The sequence below is a fragment of the Arachis hypogaea genome, chromosome 7 (assembly GCF_003086295.3).
Source record: "Arachis hypogaea cultivar Tifrunner chromosome 7, arahy.Tifrunner.gnm2.J5K5, whole genome shotgun sequence".
NCBI lineage: Eukaryota > Viridiplantae > Streptophyta > Magnoliopsida > Fabales > Fabaceae > Arachis > Arachis hypogaea.
This window is the reverse complement of record NC_092042.1, coordinates 7,553,911-7,571,227: the sequence shown is the minus strand read 5'-3', so window position 1 is coordinate 7,571,227 and position 17,317 is coordinate 7,553,911. Positions and strand designations below refer to the sequence as shown.

Below are 17,317 nucleotides of genomic sequence, written 5' to 3'. Positions count from 1 at the left end.
ATTTAATACATTATTAAACTACTTATCAATTATCAATCAAAAATATTTTTAATCATTTAAATAATAATAATAATAATAATAATAATAATAATAATAATAATAATAATAATAATAATAATAATAATAATAATATGATAGTTATATGATAATGGCACCGATTATTAATAACCAATTTATATTTCTCCAAATAAATTTATTTTAAAAAAATATCTTTATTATAATTATATTACAATATTATAATTAATATTTAATAAATAATGCATAATTATACTAATTTAAGAAAATATCTTTATTATCTATCTATTTTATTTATTCTATTATATAAAAATTATATTTTTTCACTTAATGATGAAACTATGTGGTATGCTCTTGAGGTGTTTCTTGATTTATTTCATTTAATTCGTTAAAGCAAATCAATTATAATTAATTAATTATATCAATTAATTAATTTGATTAGACATTCAAATATCACCATTTATTATAATTTATATGAATTGATTAATTATATTAATTAATTAATTTGGTTAATTATATTAATTATTTGATTTGATTGGAGTAAATATTAAATTATTTAATAATTAATTTAATTAGTTTATTTTTCTCAATACCATCTATTTATATAAGATCAAATATTTTTTATTCATTCGCTCTTTTTTCTCTCTCTCCCTCCCTCCCTCCCTTCCCCCTCTCTCTCGTGTTTAAGGTACAATTTTTATAATCTCTTTAATTTTTGTTTCTTTTATCTTTATTTATATATTTCATTTTTTTATTTTTTTAAAATTTTTGTTTATTTTAATTGATTATTATTAGGCGCATACTTTTTTTTCTTTTAGCATCTGATTAACAAAAAAGATGTGTCATTTTTACGTTGTTTTTAAATAATTTTACTATAATTTGTTTTGTAATATTCTATTTTATCATGTGTGCTTTAATTCATATATATATATATATATATATAGTCTTTTTTTTTGTAATTCACAATTAATGTTTTTATTGATTCTCTTTATTATTATTTTTTGTGTGTCTCTTTGATGCTCTTTATATTAGTTATATTCATTGATTTCTCTGTATTAATACTCTTTTTATTTGAAATATCGTGACAATTTAGAGTGTATGTTGTGACCTATGTGATATTCGTTAGTTTGGTGTATCTTTTTAGATGGTTTATGTTATAAGGTGTTTAAGGAGTTGTCTTAAAATTATAACATGATATATAAATTTATGATATGATTTATAGTATGCTAAAATATTAGGATATTATCATATAGATATTTTTTTATTTGTCCATTAGATTCAACTATATAGGATCTTGAAAATTATGCAATTATGTAATTAGTTATTTTTTATATAATTATTGTATTGATCATTTACATTATTAGTGAGACTATTTTCATTATTAATATTTATAAATTGTATTGAAAGAATATAGTTTATGATATTTAATTTTTTACTATTTATTAGAAAAAAGCATAATTACTTAACGATATTTATTTTTTAAATTTACTATGTATGTAATTTTATTCTTTTTTTTCTGACAAAATTTTACTCATGATGGTAATTCTTCTAATGGTGTAAATCTGAAAAATTATATTTTTATTTTTTGATATAGTCGATATATTATTAATAATGAATAGTAATTAACCCTTCATATATTTAATCAAAATATTTTGACGATAGTTTTTATTTACAGATATTAATGGACGATTGTTTCTTCAAAAATAAAATGCATTATAATTTTAGGTTATTTCATAATTAACAATAATACTTGATTATTTCTTTATAAATAAATTGCATTATGATTTTAGGTTATTTCACAGTAATAATTAATGTTCATAATATTGAAGTACTCTAAATTTTTTATTTTTTATTATTAGTAGTTAATCCCAAATTAAAAAGATTATGTTGAATTGTTGAATAGTCCAAGTATAACCGAGTTAATTTAGTTTATTTGTTTATTAATATAATTGATTGAAAGTATAAATGATAAAAAAGACAAACAAATAATTAGAAAAATAGAATGTTAGTAACTACTTAAAATAGATAACAAAATAAGTTATAGGGTATTACTTTATTTAAATTATTAATAATTAAAAGAAAAAGGTCAGTAATTATTTTTAAAATAGACATTAAATTTAGTTTTATGGTACAAATTTATTTGAATTGTTAATAAAATTTTATAATTTTCAGATTTATATCTACTCAATTTATGTATTTTATTTTATTATACTTTAACAAAAAATTGAAACGTGCATTTTTAATTATTTATTTAGAAAGTATTGCGAAGTGAGTTATATCAATTAAAATTAATTATCGATAATTAATATCAATTAATTAATTGTATTAATTTGTAAAATGAATAACGTATAATAAATGTTGTGAAATTAATTATAATAAATTAATAATTAATAAATAAAAAAATAAAAGAAACTTTTTTATTGCTTTTTAATGGCTAAACGCTTTTATAATTTCACTTTCTCTTTATCTCTTCCTTTCACATTTATTTTTTTAATTTATTGAACTAAATCAATTATACTAATTAAGTACTTTTTAATGGGTTATTATAACTGTGTCTTTAGATCATAGGTTAAAAATATTATAAAAAATATTTTATAAAAATTATTGAAAAATAAATATTTTTAAATATGTTCTTAGGATACAAATTAACTAAATTATTTTTCAATTTAATGTATTTGATTCATTCAATTGTATTAATTATAACTAATCAATTATGTAATTTGATTTGATTAGAATAAATATTTCATCATTTAATATTTTATTTGATTCATTAAATTATTTTAATCATAACTTTAAATATTTAATTTAATTAGAGTAAATATCAAATTATTTTAAATTTTGTTTGATTCATTAAACCAAATTAATTATAACTAATTTATTATTTAATTTGATCGAGATAAATATTAAATTATTTAATAAATAATATATAAAGCAATGAAATAAATTATATCAATTAATTCAATTTATTATCTTATTATTTTATATATCTCTTTTCTCTCTCTATCTATTTTGTATTTTAGGTAAAATATTTTTATTTTTTATTTTTTATTTTTTTATCTTAATTTTGCTAATATTTTCTATGATTTTGTTTTATATTAATTTTTTATTTATTTTGATTAATAATTCTTAAGGGTATTATTATTTTATTAAAGATAATTTAAATTTTTTGTAATATTTTATAAAAGTTGATTAATAGGTTGTTCTTTAAAATATTTTTTTAAATTTTTTTTAATAAGATCATATTTTAATTTTTCTCTTTCATCTTTTGTATTAATTAATTATATTAATCTTCTATTACAATACATTTTTTATCTACTTCACACATTATCTTTCTATCTTCTTTTACTTTTTTTAATTGCTATTTTTACATTATTTTTAATTATTTATTTTACTTTTACTTTTTATATATAGATTTATTGTAATTCATCACATGTTCTTTTTTAGTTTAAGTGATTTTTTAGGTTATATTTTACCATTGATGCGTTTATTTTGTTTAGTGTGTTTTTTTAGTATGTGTTTAATATAATAATCTGTAAATATCTATTCTATTATATAAAAATTAAATTTCTGCACTTAATGATAAAACTGTCGTGGCATGTTTCTGATGGTGTTTTTCGATTTATTTCTTTTAACTCATTAAATTTAATTTATTATAATAAATTAATTATATCAACTAATTGATTTGATTAATTATTTAAATATCATACAATTTATTATAATTTCAATCAATCAATTAATTGTAATTCAAATTAAATGATTATTTTGTTACGAAATTATTATTTCTTAATTTATTTATGGGTAATACATATATTAATTATAATCGCAAATTAAGCTATTTTACATTAAATGACTTATATAATGGTCATCTCATTTATTATCATAAATGCTAAATTAAATAAGTCATTATTATTTTTGATTTAGAATTAAATGAAAATAAAACCAGGAATACTATTTTATTTGACCTTTAGGGTTTAATGGGTGTCACACTCAGTGACTTCCGAATTTTGGTCTCTAACACGTCAAAACCACATTTGTAACTCTTTTTCCATAAAAGGAATTGTGATTCAACTCTATCAGGGATACAGAAGGTTTTCAAAGAACAAAGGAATAGTCTAAATTTGTGTGAATTTCAAATGTTCGAACTTATGATGTTGTTTCAGTTGGTTGTCGTTATGAGAATGACTCTAATCTATACATGTCTAAGAACTAGAATAGATTAAATATTATTTAAGTAATTTATTTCTAATATTGGTATTTGATTAAATCAGTTTTAGAGAAATTTAAATTGTTGACTCATTTATATATTACGACTATTCCATTTGAATATATTATTTTTATATTTTTTAATATAATTTTTTCTGATTTTTAAGTTTATTTTTTTTCTTGGATATATTTATCACCTTTTTTCTTATTTTATATTTCAGATTAGTAATGTAATTATTAAAAAAATATATTTAAAAATATTAAAATATCACTATTTAAAAAAGGAAAGATACGTTAAAAAAAAAGAAAAACAAAAAATTAAAACATCATTATTAGAAAAAATTCTGTTAATATGCGTATGAATGGGGTTGAGATTGAGGAATTTATATGGATATGAAAAATAAAAATTATTGCACGATTATAGAATAAAAAATAATCATATATATAAAATGAAATAATTATAACAAAAAAATAATTAATATATGTGATTTAAATATTTTTAATAACCGGTAATACGGAGTTTAACAAAATATAATTCATATATTTTTTATTTATGTATATGTATATATATTAAGAAAACTATTATAATATATATATATATATATATATAATTATTTAACAAAATTAATATATTCGTATATATAAATAAAAAAATATTCTAATTTTTGAAAATTACACATGAATTTTTTTTCTCTCAAATAAATTTATTCTAATTATATTACAATTAACTCATGAATAATGCATGATTACTTTTTTATTATAATTATATCAATCAATATTTAATGCGTTATTAAACTACTTATCAATCATCGATATTTTTAATCATTCTAATTATATCAATTGATATAGTTCTAATTCTCATTCAAGTGCAATAGTTTTATTAAGAGATAGTTGATGCACACATTAATAGTGACCCAAATTAATCAATTAGTGGATAATAATAATAATAATAATAATAATAATAATAATAATAATAATAATAATAATAATAATAATAATAATAATAATAATAATAATAAGGTCTACACAGTACAAGCATTATATTTTAAAAAAGTAAAATATATTTTAAAAAAATTACGGTATCAATAATCAATTGTGATAATATCAATATCAATAATTAATTTTTATAATTATTTTTTGCACTACTAAAGGCTACGTATAATATTTTTTTTGGAGAATAAAAAAGGTTGTCATTCATAACATTTTCGTAAAGTTATATCATATGAATACAAAATTAATTAGATAAAAAATTAAATTTTACTTAATATGTTTTATTTTCTACTCATATTTTTTCATTAATTATTTTACTTTTTATATTTACAGTAAATATTGAATATAAACAAGAAAAAAAATAATATTGAATGTTATCTATTTTATTTATTTAGAGTTATAATTAAATTTGATATAATTATATCAAGTATCTAGAATTAATAATAACATGATAGTATAATTTTAAGTTGTATAATATAATAAAAAAAATGTAGCAATTTATGTATGCTTCCTATATATCAATAATATTATATATATTTATATATCTCCTCTTTTAGCTCTTTCCTAAAAATATTGGCATATAATTAATATTGATAACATATATATTAAGCAAGTATTCTATTGAATCAATCATAAAGGTTAATAAAATATAATGGCATAAATTTCACCTAATTGTAGCAAGTATCTCCATTGAAAATATTTGCTAATTATTACCCTGTATAATTTGTGTGTGTATATATATAATAGTGAATTGTTACAATTATTTATCATTTAGAAAATTCGTACCTCAGATATAGAACTTCTTTATTTATTATTTTTTATACCTAAGAAATACTAACTATGATTCTATCAACAATATTACTTATGGTAGATTATGTAATGAAAAAGTTTGAAAAATAAAAATAAGAATTATAAGGTAAGTCGATTATTTTCCATGATTTTTTCAAGTGATGCTAGGTCCATTTTATAAATATTTTTTTTCATATTTTAAGTTTTTTGATAAGTAAATCCTTGCACGAATCAAAAACAGTGCGATTTTATAGATTTATAAGTACATGCTAATAGCCTTTATATTTAATTTATTTTATAGTGTGATAATAGCCAATATATTTGTTGGTGGATTTAACTATTACTATATTATTTATTATCACATTCAGTATATATGTCTGATTTATTGAAAAAAATAGATTATTAAAACCGATTAATAATTATTTTAGAATTAATCTAATTAATACTAAATTAAAAAAAACAAACAATACATAACATATTACTTTTTTTATTAATCAAATTATTATAATTCAAATTAATTTAAAAAAATAATTTAAAATTATAATTTCAATCTTATCACGTACATGACACGGATAATTACACCCGTATATATATATATATATATATATATATATATATATATATATATATATATATATATATATATATATATATATATATATATATATATATATATATATATCGCGGTTAAGAAACACTAGAAAATTTAGTGTCAAAAAATTAGTGGGATCACATAACTGTTTACATAATAATAAAGTGAAATATAGGGTACAAATGTTGTTTTAAAGATGTGCTTACGTGGCAAAACCTAAACCACACAGTCTAAAATCATACTTTTCACTTAAAACCGTAACTCTTCACAAAGAAAAGCGTCACCTAATGGAAAAAAGTAAATTAGAAGATTTAAGAGAAGAAATAATTAAGTTATCAAAATTAATAGATCAAAAACTAATGATTTTAACCAATGTTAATTGTAATGACACTGAATTTAAAATCAATACAAAATAATTTTTCTCAAAATCTTTATTTTACTATAAGTTTTATTGAAGGACTTCAAAAACCTGAAAAAAATTATTTTTCACACGGGATTTCTAAAAAATGCTATCATGGAAATGATTCCCCACATCTTTATCATACTTTTAACCCACAATTAAATTCTATAGTAGATATGCTTGAAGAAATATTAGTATCTATAAAAATTCAAAGAAATAAGGAAAAAGAGAATCCCAAAGAAGAAAATTTTCAAAATATAATCAACATAACAGACTTAAAAGTAAAACCACCATTGAAATTATGAATATTGAAGAAAAATTAGAAGAAGTTACAATGCTTTTTAAATAATTAAAAATGGCTCAAGAAAATAATATTATGGAACTTGGTTTTCAAATAGAAGAAGAATTAGTAAATTCTGAAAATATAGAAAATGAAGAACACATTCTAGATTATTCAAGTGACGAAGAACCAGCTATTCCAATACAAGTAAAAAATGAAGTTAGAACATCTAAGGATAATCAATCTCAATTTAAATGGAAAACAGGTTTTGATAATTATGCTTTTAAAAAAGGGTTTATAAATAAAGATTTAAAATATACAAAAATACCATCAAAATACGTTCCTAAAATCCAGGAAATGGAAGGAGAAAGAATGCTCGATTTAGACTGCAAAAAGAACGAAAAAGAAATTTTTGAAAACTGGTTGAATTCCTTCTTATTAGAAGCCTTTACTAATCCAAAACTTAGTGAATTGTCTGGAAGGGACATTTGGAATTACATAGGGTTTCACACTAAAGGAACTATAAGAGATTATATGACATCAATAGAAAACCAAATAATAGAAGAATTAGAAACAAGAACAACAGCTTATGATAAGATATTATATATAATGATGATTCTATATAAAGAATTTTTTGGAAAAAAATATTATAGATCATAGACAAGAAGTCTATAATAAAGAATATCAAGAAGCAAAAAATTATTTAGCTAATATTCAGATATATGATTTATGTAATGTAGAGTCTTATATATGTGAATATAGAATACATTATTACAAATTAAAAGAAGAAGATAAAAATCATTATCTTAGTATGTACATAACAAAACTTCCATATCCTGCTAATGAATTTATAATGGGAAGATTTATAAGAGAAATAAATAGAGAAACAATTGAAAATAATTTTGGTGGAGCAACCTCTGCAATAAGAGAGGAAATAAAAGAACGTTGTATGCAAGAAGCAACTCAAAAAAGATTTGCAAATATAATTAGAATTTGCTGTCAGGATAATGAAGAGATACCTCAAAAATATGGTCTTAATAAAAATTTTCAAAGAAAAAGAAAATATCAATTTAGAAAATGAAAATATTATCCAAACTAGAGAAAAAAGAGATATTTTAGAAAAGAAAATAACAATAAAAACAAAAGACAAAGAAATAACTATTGCCCGAATAAAAAAGAAAATTGTAAATGTTGGTATTGCCAAGAAGAATGACACTACGCAAATGAATGCCCGAGAAAGAAGGATAAAAATGATCTTACTAAACAAATAGAAATTGCTAAGTCTTGTTTCATGGAACCATTAGAAGAATTTGATGATAACTTAGACTATATTTTTGAATATGTCTCGGAAACAGACTTAGAGACTGAGTAATAATGCTACATTTATTACTATAAAAATAACAGAAAAGTTTATAAATGCTTTCATAGATTCTGGGGTAATACAATGCTTTGCTAGTTCAAATATAAACTTGATTGGAAAAAATTAAAGAAACCATTAAGAGTTAGAATAGCTGACAAATCAATACATAAAATTGACCAAAAAGCAGAGATGGTTGAAATTTTTATTCAAAATTATAAGTTCATTGTTCCATCTATATATATGTTAGATTCTGGAATGGATTTTATCATAGGAAATAACTTTTTAAAGTTATATCATCCATTCATTCAAGAATTAACATATATAATTTTAAAAGCTCCACACGATTCTTCAATAAATCAAAAATCAAAATGTATAAAAATACCAACTACTACTATAGATAAGATCTTAAAATTTAAAATATTTTCTATATTAGAAACATGTTATTTAAATCTATACTTTCAGATAAATATTCCAAAAAATAATCTTGAAATAAAGATAGAAGAACTCTTGGATGAAATTTGTGCTGAAAATCCTTTAGATATTAAAAATACAAATAACGAATTAGTAAGCATTAAATTAAAAGATCCCACAAAAGAGATAAATGTTCCAAATAAAATTCCTTATTTCGCAAGAGATAGAGAAGAGTTCTCATTAGAATGTAAAGATCTTTTGGAAAAAGGAATTATAAGATTAAGTAAAAGTCCTCATGCGGCTCCAGCTTTTTACGTTGAAAACAATAATGAAATTAAAAGGGGAAAACAAAGAATGGTAATAAACTATAAGAAAATGAATGAAGCAACTATTGGTGATACTCATAAACTTCCAAGAAAAGATTCTATTTTAGAAAAAATCAAAGTAGCAACTTGGTTTTCATCTCTTGATGCAAAATCAGGATATTCACAACTTCGTTTAGATGAAGAAACAAAGAAATTAACTGCTTTTACTTGCCCAACAAAAGAATCAACAAGTGTGTTGCTTTATGAATGGAATGTATTACCATTCGAATTAAAGCAAGCCCCAGGTATTTATCAAAAATTTATGGAAGAAAATCTAAAAGAGTTAAATGAATTTGTTTTAGTATATATTGATGATATACTAATTTTTACAAAACAGGATAAAGAAGATCATCTTCAAAAATTATTAATAGTTTTAGAAAGATGTAAACAGAAAGGATTAGTTCTTAGCAAAAAGAAAGCAAGAATAGCAAAACAAGAAATAGAGTTTCTTGGATTAATTCTATCCACTCAAGGAAAGCTAAAACTTCAACCAAACGTTCTAGAAAAGGTAAATTTATTTCCTAACAGAATAGAAGATAGAAAACAATTACAAAGATTTTTAGGGTGTATAAATTATATTTCGGATCAAGGATTTTTAAAGAATATAACAGAATACACTAAAAGGTTATTTCCAAAAATAAGTACTAAAAAAGAATGGAAATGGGATGAAAAAGATAGTATACAAATTCAAAGAATTAAAGAATTATGTGAAAAACTTCCAGAACTTTATATTCCAGAAGAAAATGACTACTTAATAGTAGAAACAGATGCTTCAGACATAACCTGGTCAGGATGTCTAAAAGCTAAGAAAGCTATAAAAAGGTTGGAACAAGGAAAAAAATCACTATATTCTAAATATCCCCCAAAGGAATTACTTTGCAGGTATATTTCAGGGACTTTTACTCCAACAGAACAGAGATATACCACTCATGAAAAGGAAACTCTAGCAGCAATTAAATCTCTTAAGAAATGGAAAATTGATTTACTACCCAGAGAATTTACATTAAGGACAGATTCAAGTTACCTAACAGGTTTCATACGATATAACTTAAAAGTTGATTATAATCATGGACGATTGGTGAGATGGCAATTATTTTTGTTATAATATCCAATAAAAATTGAATATATTAAGGGTGACAAAAATGTTATTGCAGATACATTAACAAGAGAATGGAGTTCGTCTACAACGCATTAGATCAAGAAATTCAAAAATACGAACAAGAACTCGAAATGCAAGCATTGTCAGCAAATAAGGACACAGATCCAATCCCTCAAGAAGGTCATCGAAGCAATGAAATCAACACAACAACCGAAACCATCAGAGTTCAGCCAGCTAAGCATGGTGGACAAATCAGGTGAAGAAAAAATTCCAGAAAATAAAACAATTGCTGAAATTATCAAAAAATCCACCCAAGATAAAAAATATTATGTAATTTATAATGGCCCCATGAAAGGAGTATATGATGCCTGGAAAAAAGCAGCACCATTTACACATCAATCAAAGATAATTCATAAAGGAGGGTTTTTAACACTGGAAGAAGCAAAAGAATCCTTCAGGGAATATGAAACTCTTCATCCAGAGCAAACCCTAAAAAGAGCAGATAAAGCTCCAATTCAAACCCAGAGAACAGGGATAATAAGAAACATTCCTACAAGGGCTGAAATCAAGGAAAAGAAAAGGGTCTGTAGATCAAATCTCAGAGAAACCCTTAACATAGTCCTGAATTGGACTGAAGAAAAAAGGGTAATCTTGGGATATTATCCTATTGCCAAAGAACAGCTAACAAAGTTGGTTATATTTCCAGATGCTTCCCCATCTGACACCTATCAGTTTTTCCAGTATGGATTAATTGATACAATTTTAATTTTTAATGATTTGAAAATTATTTTGAGTTTCCTGCAGGATTCGTTGATGCAGTAAAGAGATTTAAAAATATGATTGACAACATAAATCCAAGGGATATATCCCTAAAATTTACAAACAGTCAACCTATTTTTAATGAAGAAGAAGAATGCCTGGTTCCAGCACACCAAGTAATATTCATGTCCGTCTTCCCATGAAATTTTCAACCAATTGATCAGATACAAGATTTAACAATTTACAGTCATGAAGGAAGACTAGCCAGTACATTAGCAAGGGTTTTTGAAAGAACTCAAAAAATAACAAAGGAATCTCACACAAGGATTAATTATAAAAGTAGAAATACTCTGCTTGTGTCCAGTAAAAGGAATGAAATTGAAGAAAGAGAGATGAGACTCTTAGTGGAATTTGAATCAGCATTCTATAACTTATCTGGACTCTTAGAAAAGCTCCCCGAAGGGATAAAGAGGAATCTCTGCTATTTAATAAAAGACAGAGAAGACCACAAGTGCCAGCTATGTGTCTCAGGGTTATCTGAAGAAAGCAATAATGAAACGGAATTAACCCACATGATAAAGGAAGAAGACAACGCATCTGAAGGTCACATGATGAAAGAAGAGGACAGCACATCTGAAGCATCTCTCAACATTATTGCATAGTGATGTAAGCACTTAGGTCATAGAGCACCAACAATGTAGCTGGTGCAAGATAGCAAACAATGACGTAGGCAATGACGTCATAAGAAGGGTAAGGATGGGAATTGTCCATCAAACCCAACTATTATAAATAGGTTGCTTAGGCAATTGCAGAATCATCAGACAATAGAAAGCAGGAGGCTAAGAGTACTCATATGCTAGGAGAGCAAGGAGGAAGCTGCCGAGGCGATTCTATAGTCTGAAGTAGAATTCCCTTAGGAAAAACCAATTCTAAACTCCCCTCTGGAGTTAGTATCTACAATCTCCCCTTCTGGAGATAAAAACATCTTATGTAAATATTCTAAATAAAGGAAGTTTTTCTCCAGAAAGGTACGCCTTTATCCTAATCTCATAGTTATGAATTATTTAGAAAGTTTAGAATTAACGGAAGAATCTGATTATTATAGATTATCTGCCTTATTAGATAATGAAAAACAGGCTGTTCTAAAAATAGAATTAAATCTCAAATCAAATGAAAATTTTAATAAATAAAATCTTTTAAACGAAGTTTTTAATAGAAAAAATATAATATACTATGGAAAAATTCAACTTGAAGCCCCCTATAAAGATAAAATTCGCCAATGGAGAACTTGAAATAGCTTTGATAAATGATGAAGAATTGAGTAAACAGATTGAGAAAATTAAGGATCAACAAAAAAGATCTAAATTTGGATGGATTCATATTAGTACTATACAAGTCTTAATCAAGTCTACATATATGAAAGGAATTAATTCACCAATAAGCTTAGCAATCTGTGACAAAAGAATTACTGATGACCCAATAGATCAAATAATTGGAATTGTTCATGGAAACTTGACAAACGTAAATGTTAAATTCAATGCCCATCTTGGATATGCTATACCTTTATCAACTGAAAATCTTGGAAGATCTATAAGTTTGGCTTATAAATTTCACAAAAAGAATCTAATGGAACAAGACGATGAACCCTTTTCAATTACATATGCAATAAATTATGCTTTAACAAATAGCCATCATAGTATAATATTTAAAAACAGAGAAAGAATTTATGTCGATGAATTATTTCAGAAAATTGTAAAGACAGAAATACCAAAATATAAAGCCATTGAAAATCCAGTTCTTTTACTAAAAGAACCATCAGAAAAATTAGTTTCATCGAATTTTCAAATAAGAGAATCCAAAATTAATAGCCCGTTAAGCTTATCTAAGTTAAAAATTAAAGAAGAAAATTCTGAAATAAAAGAATAACAAAAAAGGTCGAAAAATTAAATGAAACCCTAAACACTAAGTTATGACAATAAATAAAGAAAAAATATATGTAACCTATCAAGACAAGAAACAAGAGCTCTTTGAAAGAGAAAATCGGTTGAATTATTTACAGTTTTCTAAAATAAATCAAAGAGCATTTAAAGCTCTAAAAATAATCTATGACAAATTGAAAGGAGAAGTTGAAGAGTTAGAAAAATTAATAGAATCTCTAGAAAATAGTGATAAATCGATGATAGAATTTGCAGAAATTCTAAGATAAATAATGAAGTAAACAAAGATTGAAAGACCAGAAAACAAAATAAAAAGAAAAAGGGCGAAAAATTAAAAAGTAAAATAAAGGAGTATAAAAGGGAATTAAATAATCTTCAGTTCGAAATTAATGACCTTATAATAAAAAAGATAGAAATAAGAACAAATATAAACAAGTTGGAGCTAAACTTAAAAAATTTATAAATGCCTGGAAAACCATATTATGACTTAAAAGAATTAAAGCTGTTGAAAGAAAAAATGGAGAATGAAGTTGAAAAATTAAAAAGATATTTAGAAATAACAGAAAGTGTAGAAATAAAAGAAGTTTTTGAGGATTTGAAAAATTATATTAAAGAAAAAGACAAAGAGATAAAAGATTTTATATACAATAATCCATGCAAAAAAAAATATTATAAACTAAAACAAGATTGAAAAACTATAAAAATGAAATCAGAATTAGTAATAGTAGAAATGGTCAATACTTTTTGATTATGAAATTGTAAACTATAAAGTACCACCAACCAAATCTATACAAATTATAAACTTACTCGAAGCAAAATATGAAGAGTTAGTGAAAATTTTGAAAAAGAAATTACAACTAAAAATTTGTATCAGAGCCAAGTTAACGATTAAGGATAACACTTTCTTTTTAAGTAACACTTTTAGTGATACGCTTTCAAAATCAACAAATAACCATAAAAGACAAAAATCTTCACAATTACGTCTGTACACTAGATGCCGCCTAATAATAAAAGAACTTCCTTATTCATTGCATGAATCTTGGCCTTTTATCTCCTCATTTTCAGTTTGACTTGGTTAAACGTTTTTAACCTTTAGTACCTATTTTGCGGAGGGAACATAATCAACATATAATTCGATTTTTTTCTATCTTCACAAAAATAATGAGATCTTTTAATACAAAAAAAAAAGCCGTTTTATAATTCTTAAGTTCAGTTTGAATAAATAATTTAATTAATTTTTTTAAAAAAATAATTTAAATAATATATATTTATATTAAAAATAATTTATAAATAAATTATTTTGTTTTTAATTTTTTAGTTTTAAAAATGTTTATTTTAAGAAAAAAATGATAAAAAACTTTTTATTATAAAAAAAGTTATTCTTTTTAATTTTTTTATAAATACTAAAATAACTTTTTTAAAAAGTTACAATTTAATTTTAAAAATTATACCAGACATTACTATATCTTTTTATAAGTTAAAAATTAAAAAAAAAAAACTATAAACCTATCCAAACGACTCTTAATCTTATTATATTAAGATAATGTGATCTTCTGTTAAAAAGTCTATCAAATTTCAATAGAAATTATTTTTGTAAATGATTTTAAATATAATATGTTGGGATTTTAAATCCCATTTATTATTTTCGTTACATCTTTATCATCATAATTTTTATTTTACTAATTCTATTATGTTTTATGTTTTCATACATCATCCCCATCAATATAAACTTTTTTGTCCCATTTTTTTGTCGATGCAATTGTTTTTTTTTTTAATCTTTTTAAAACCCCACATATTATATATAAAAAAAGACCGTCATTAAATCAATTTCTATTAGTATTTGACAAATCTTTTAACAAAAGAGTCACATTGTCTTAAAATAATAAATTTATATTAAAGAATTATATTGAGTCTTCACTCTATTTTATAGAAGATTAGTTTAACATTTCACATTAAACCATTACTATTGTAACAAAGACACTAACATACTTATTAATTTATTTTATATTTATTAAATGTGTATAATAATAGATTAATAGTACTAAAATATCATTAGTTGAAATAGTAATAAGTTGCTTATAATATAATTAAAAGATCTTGAGTTTAAGTTTTGTAAATAACAAAAAAACTTATGAATTATATATAATGAAATAACTAACTGATTTTTTATTTTATTTAATTTTGCGTTAAAAAAGAGTGAGACACACATATGCGCGCATATACAAAAACTACAAAATGAGTTTAAGAATGATCTTTTTTATTGTTAATTGTTAAATAAATTCGTTGATCAAAATATTTATATTTTTACACAATTAAAAAGAAACTTTTTTAACAAATAAAGGTTTGAAAAAAAAAATGAAATACTTTTATTTTCTCCATAGAGGAAAGCATGCATCACATAAGTCCGTTTATAACATATACAAATTATTTTTTTTTTTAATGAATACACTGAACTTTTAAATGTTATGTATTTTTTTATAATTTTTGTAATTGATATACTTTAATATAAATAAAATATCGAGATTAAACATTTCTTATCAAATCCGACCCTAATTAATGTATGTGGGGACTTAGTAAAGTATTGACTACAAACATGATGTTAGTGCATTTTACTGTGAAAAAAATTATATAGTTTATCAACTACGAGTTGCTTAATATATGATCAATTATGCATTTATATCAAAGGATTCAAAATTTCAAATCATGTATGAATGGCAACAAAAATATGAATTATTATGTTTAAGAGGCAAGCTTTTGGCACAAAAAAAACATTAAATAAATAGAAAATTTTGTTTATAGGATGATCCTCCTTCAGTTAAATTGGATTATAGATTATTAATTACATAATTTTAGTGACAATTTAATATTTGCTGCCACCACCACCGGCACCACCACCAGAACTTCCTACATCACCTCCTCCACTTCCTCCACTTCCACTACTGTAACCACCCCCCCAATAATAACCTCCACCACTGCTGTCACCTCCGCCACCACCATAACCACCTCCTCCACTTCTGCCGTAGCCGCCACCATAACCTCCACCGTAGCCGTCACCATGATATCCTGATATGTACACATATTATTACATGATTTAAAATCTCAAATATAATGTATTTCAAAATAATGTGACTTTGGTAATTATATTAAAACGAATTGAAATTGATTTTGCAAACTTCAAAGTTATAATTTAGTATGTATAAATTAAACTAAAAACATGTTAAGTAATAATTACCTAAAATTAAACATGAATTAATTGCTATTTTGAATCAAATTCATATACCTTGTACATCATCTCTAGATGACTTATCAGCAATCACAGCTGAGATGAGAGCCAATCCCAAAAGGCAACACAAGAGAACTGATTTGAGCCTCATTTTTTTTTTTAGTGGACACTGTAATTTCTTGAGAAGGATGAAGAAAAAGGATGCTTCCACACCCATATATATAGCGGTAAAAAAAAAACACTAGAAATTTTGAATGTGTAAAGAATTAGTGGGATCCACCTAACTATTTACATAAATACGAGTAATAAAAACTTTCTCTTTTAATTGCGAGAATCCTGGCATTTTTTCTCCTCATTCTCAGATTTGACTTTTGGTTGAAAATTTTTCGCATTTAGTACTATTTTTCTCTTTCGTCCAGTGGTTATACTTAAACGAATATTAAAAATTTGAATCTTATATAATTTTTTATTTATCAGATTAAAAATATCATAAGAAATAAAAAAATTATACATATAATTTTTATAATTATATATTTATTATATCTAATATTATTTAATTATTTTAATAATAATAAATTAATACAAAATAAAATAATTTTAATTGAAAAATTTCAAAATAATTTTTTATTATCTCCTAAATATTTTTGTAAACCATTATTATTACTCTACTATCTTAATTAACTGTTGCTTTCTAAATATTCCTCTAATTAAATTAAGAAGGTGATCTATTATTGAAGTTATCAGAAATAATATATTAATAGGCACTAATGAATCTATTAATCTATTTTTTTATAAATTAAATATGCATAATAATAACAGAATTGAGATTTTTTAAAATCCTAAATATCTATCTATCTATCTACTTAATATATTAAAATTGGGTTTTTCCCTAAC

At 23.0% G+C, this 17,317-nt stretch overlaps 1 protein-coding gene across 1 annotated transcript; it reads right to left on the bottom strand.

Annotated features, from left to right (window-relative positions):
- Positions 1-15,952: 15,952 nt before the first annotated feature.
- LOC112703931 (uncharacterized) lies at positions 15,953-16,608 on the bottom strand. Its single transcript, XM_025755546.2, has 2 exons — positions 16,481-16,608; positions 15,953-16,263 (listed from the first exon to the last, which is right to left on the bottom strand). The coding sequence occupies exons 1-2, from the start codon at positions 16,572-16,574 to the stop codon at positions 16,061-16,063; spliced, it is 297 nt and encodes a 98-aa protein (XP_025611331.1). The 5' UTR covers positions 16,575-16,608; the 3' UTR covers positions 15,953-16,060.
- Positions 16,609-17,317: the final 709 nt, after the last annotated feature.

Bases quoted from the DNA above. Each gene is read 5' to 3' on its own strand.
- LOC112703931 (XM_025755546.2), bottom strand. From the start codon at position 16,574: ATGAGGCTCAAATCAGTTCTCTTGTGTTGCCTTTTGGGATTGGCTCTC. The intron at 16,264-16,480 runs GTATATGAATTT...TGTACATATCAG, and splicing joins ATCTAGAGATGATGTACAAG to GATATCATGGTGACGGCTAC.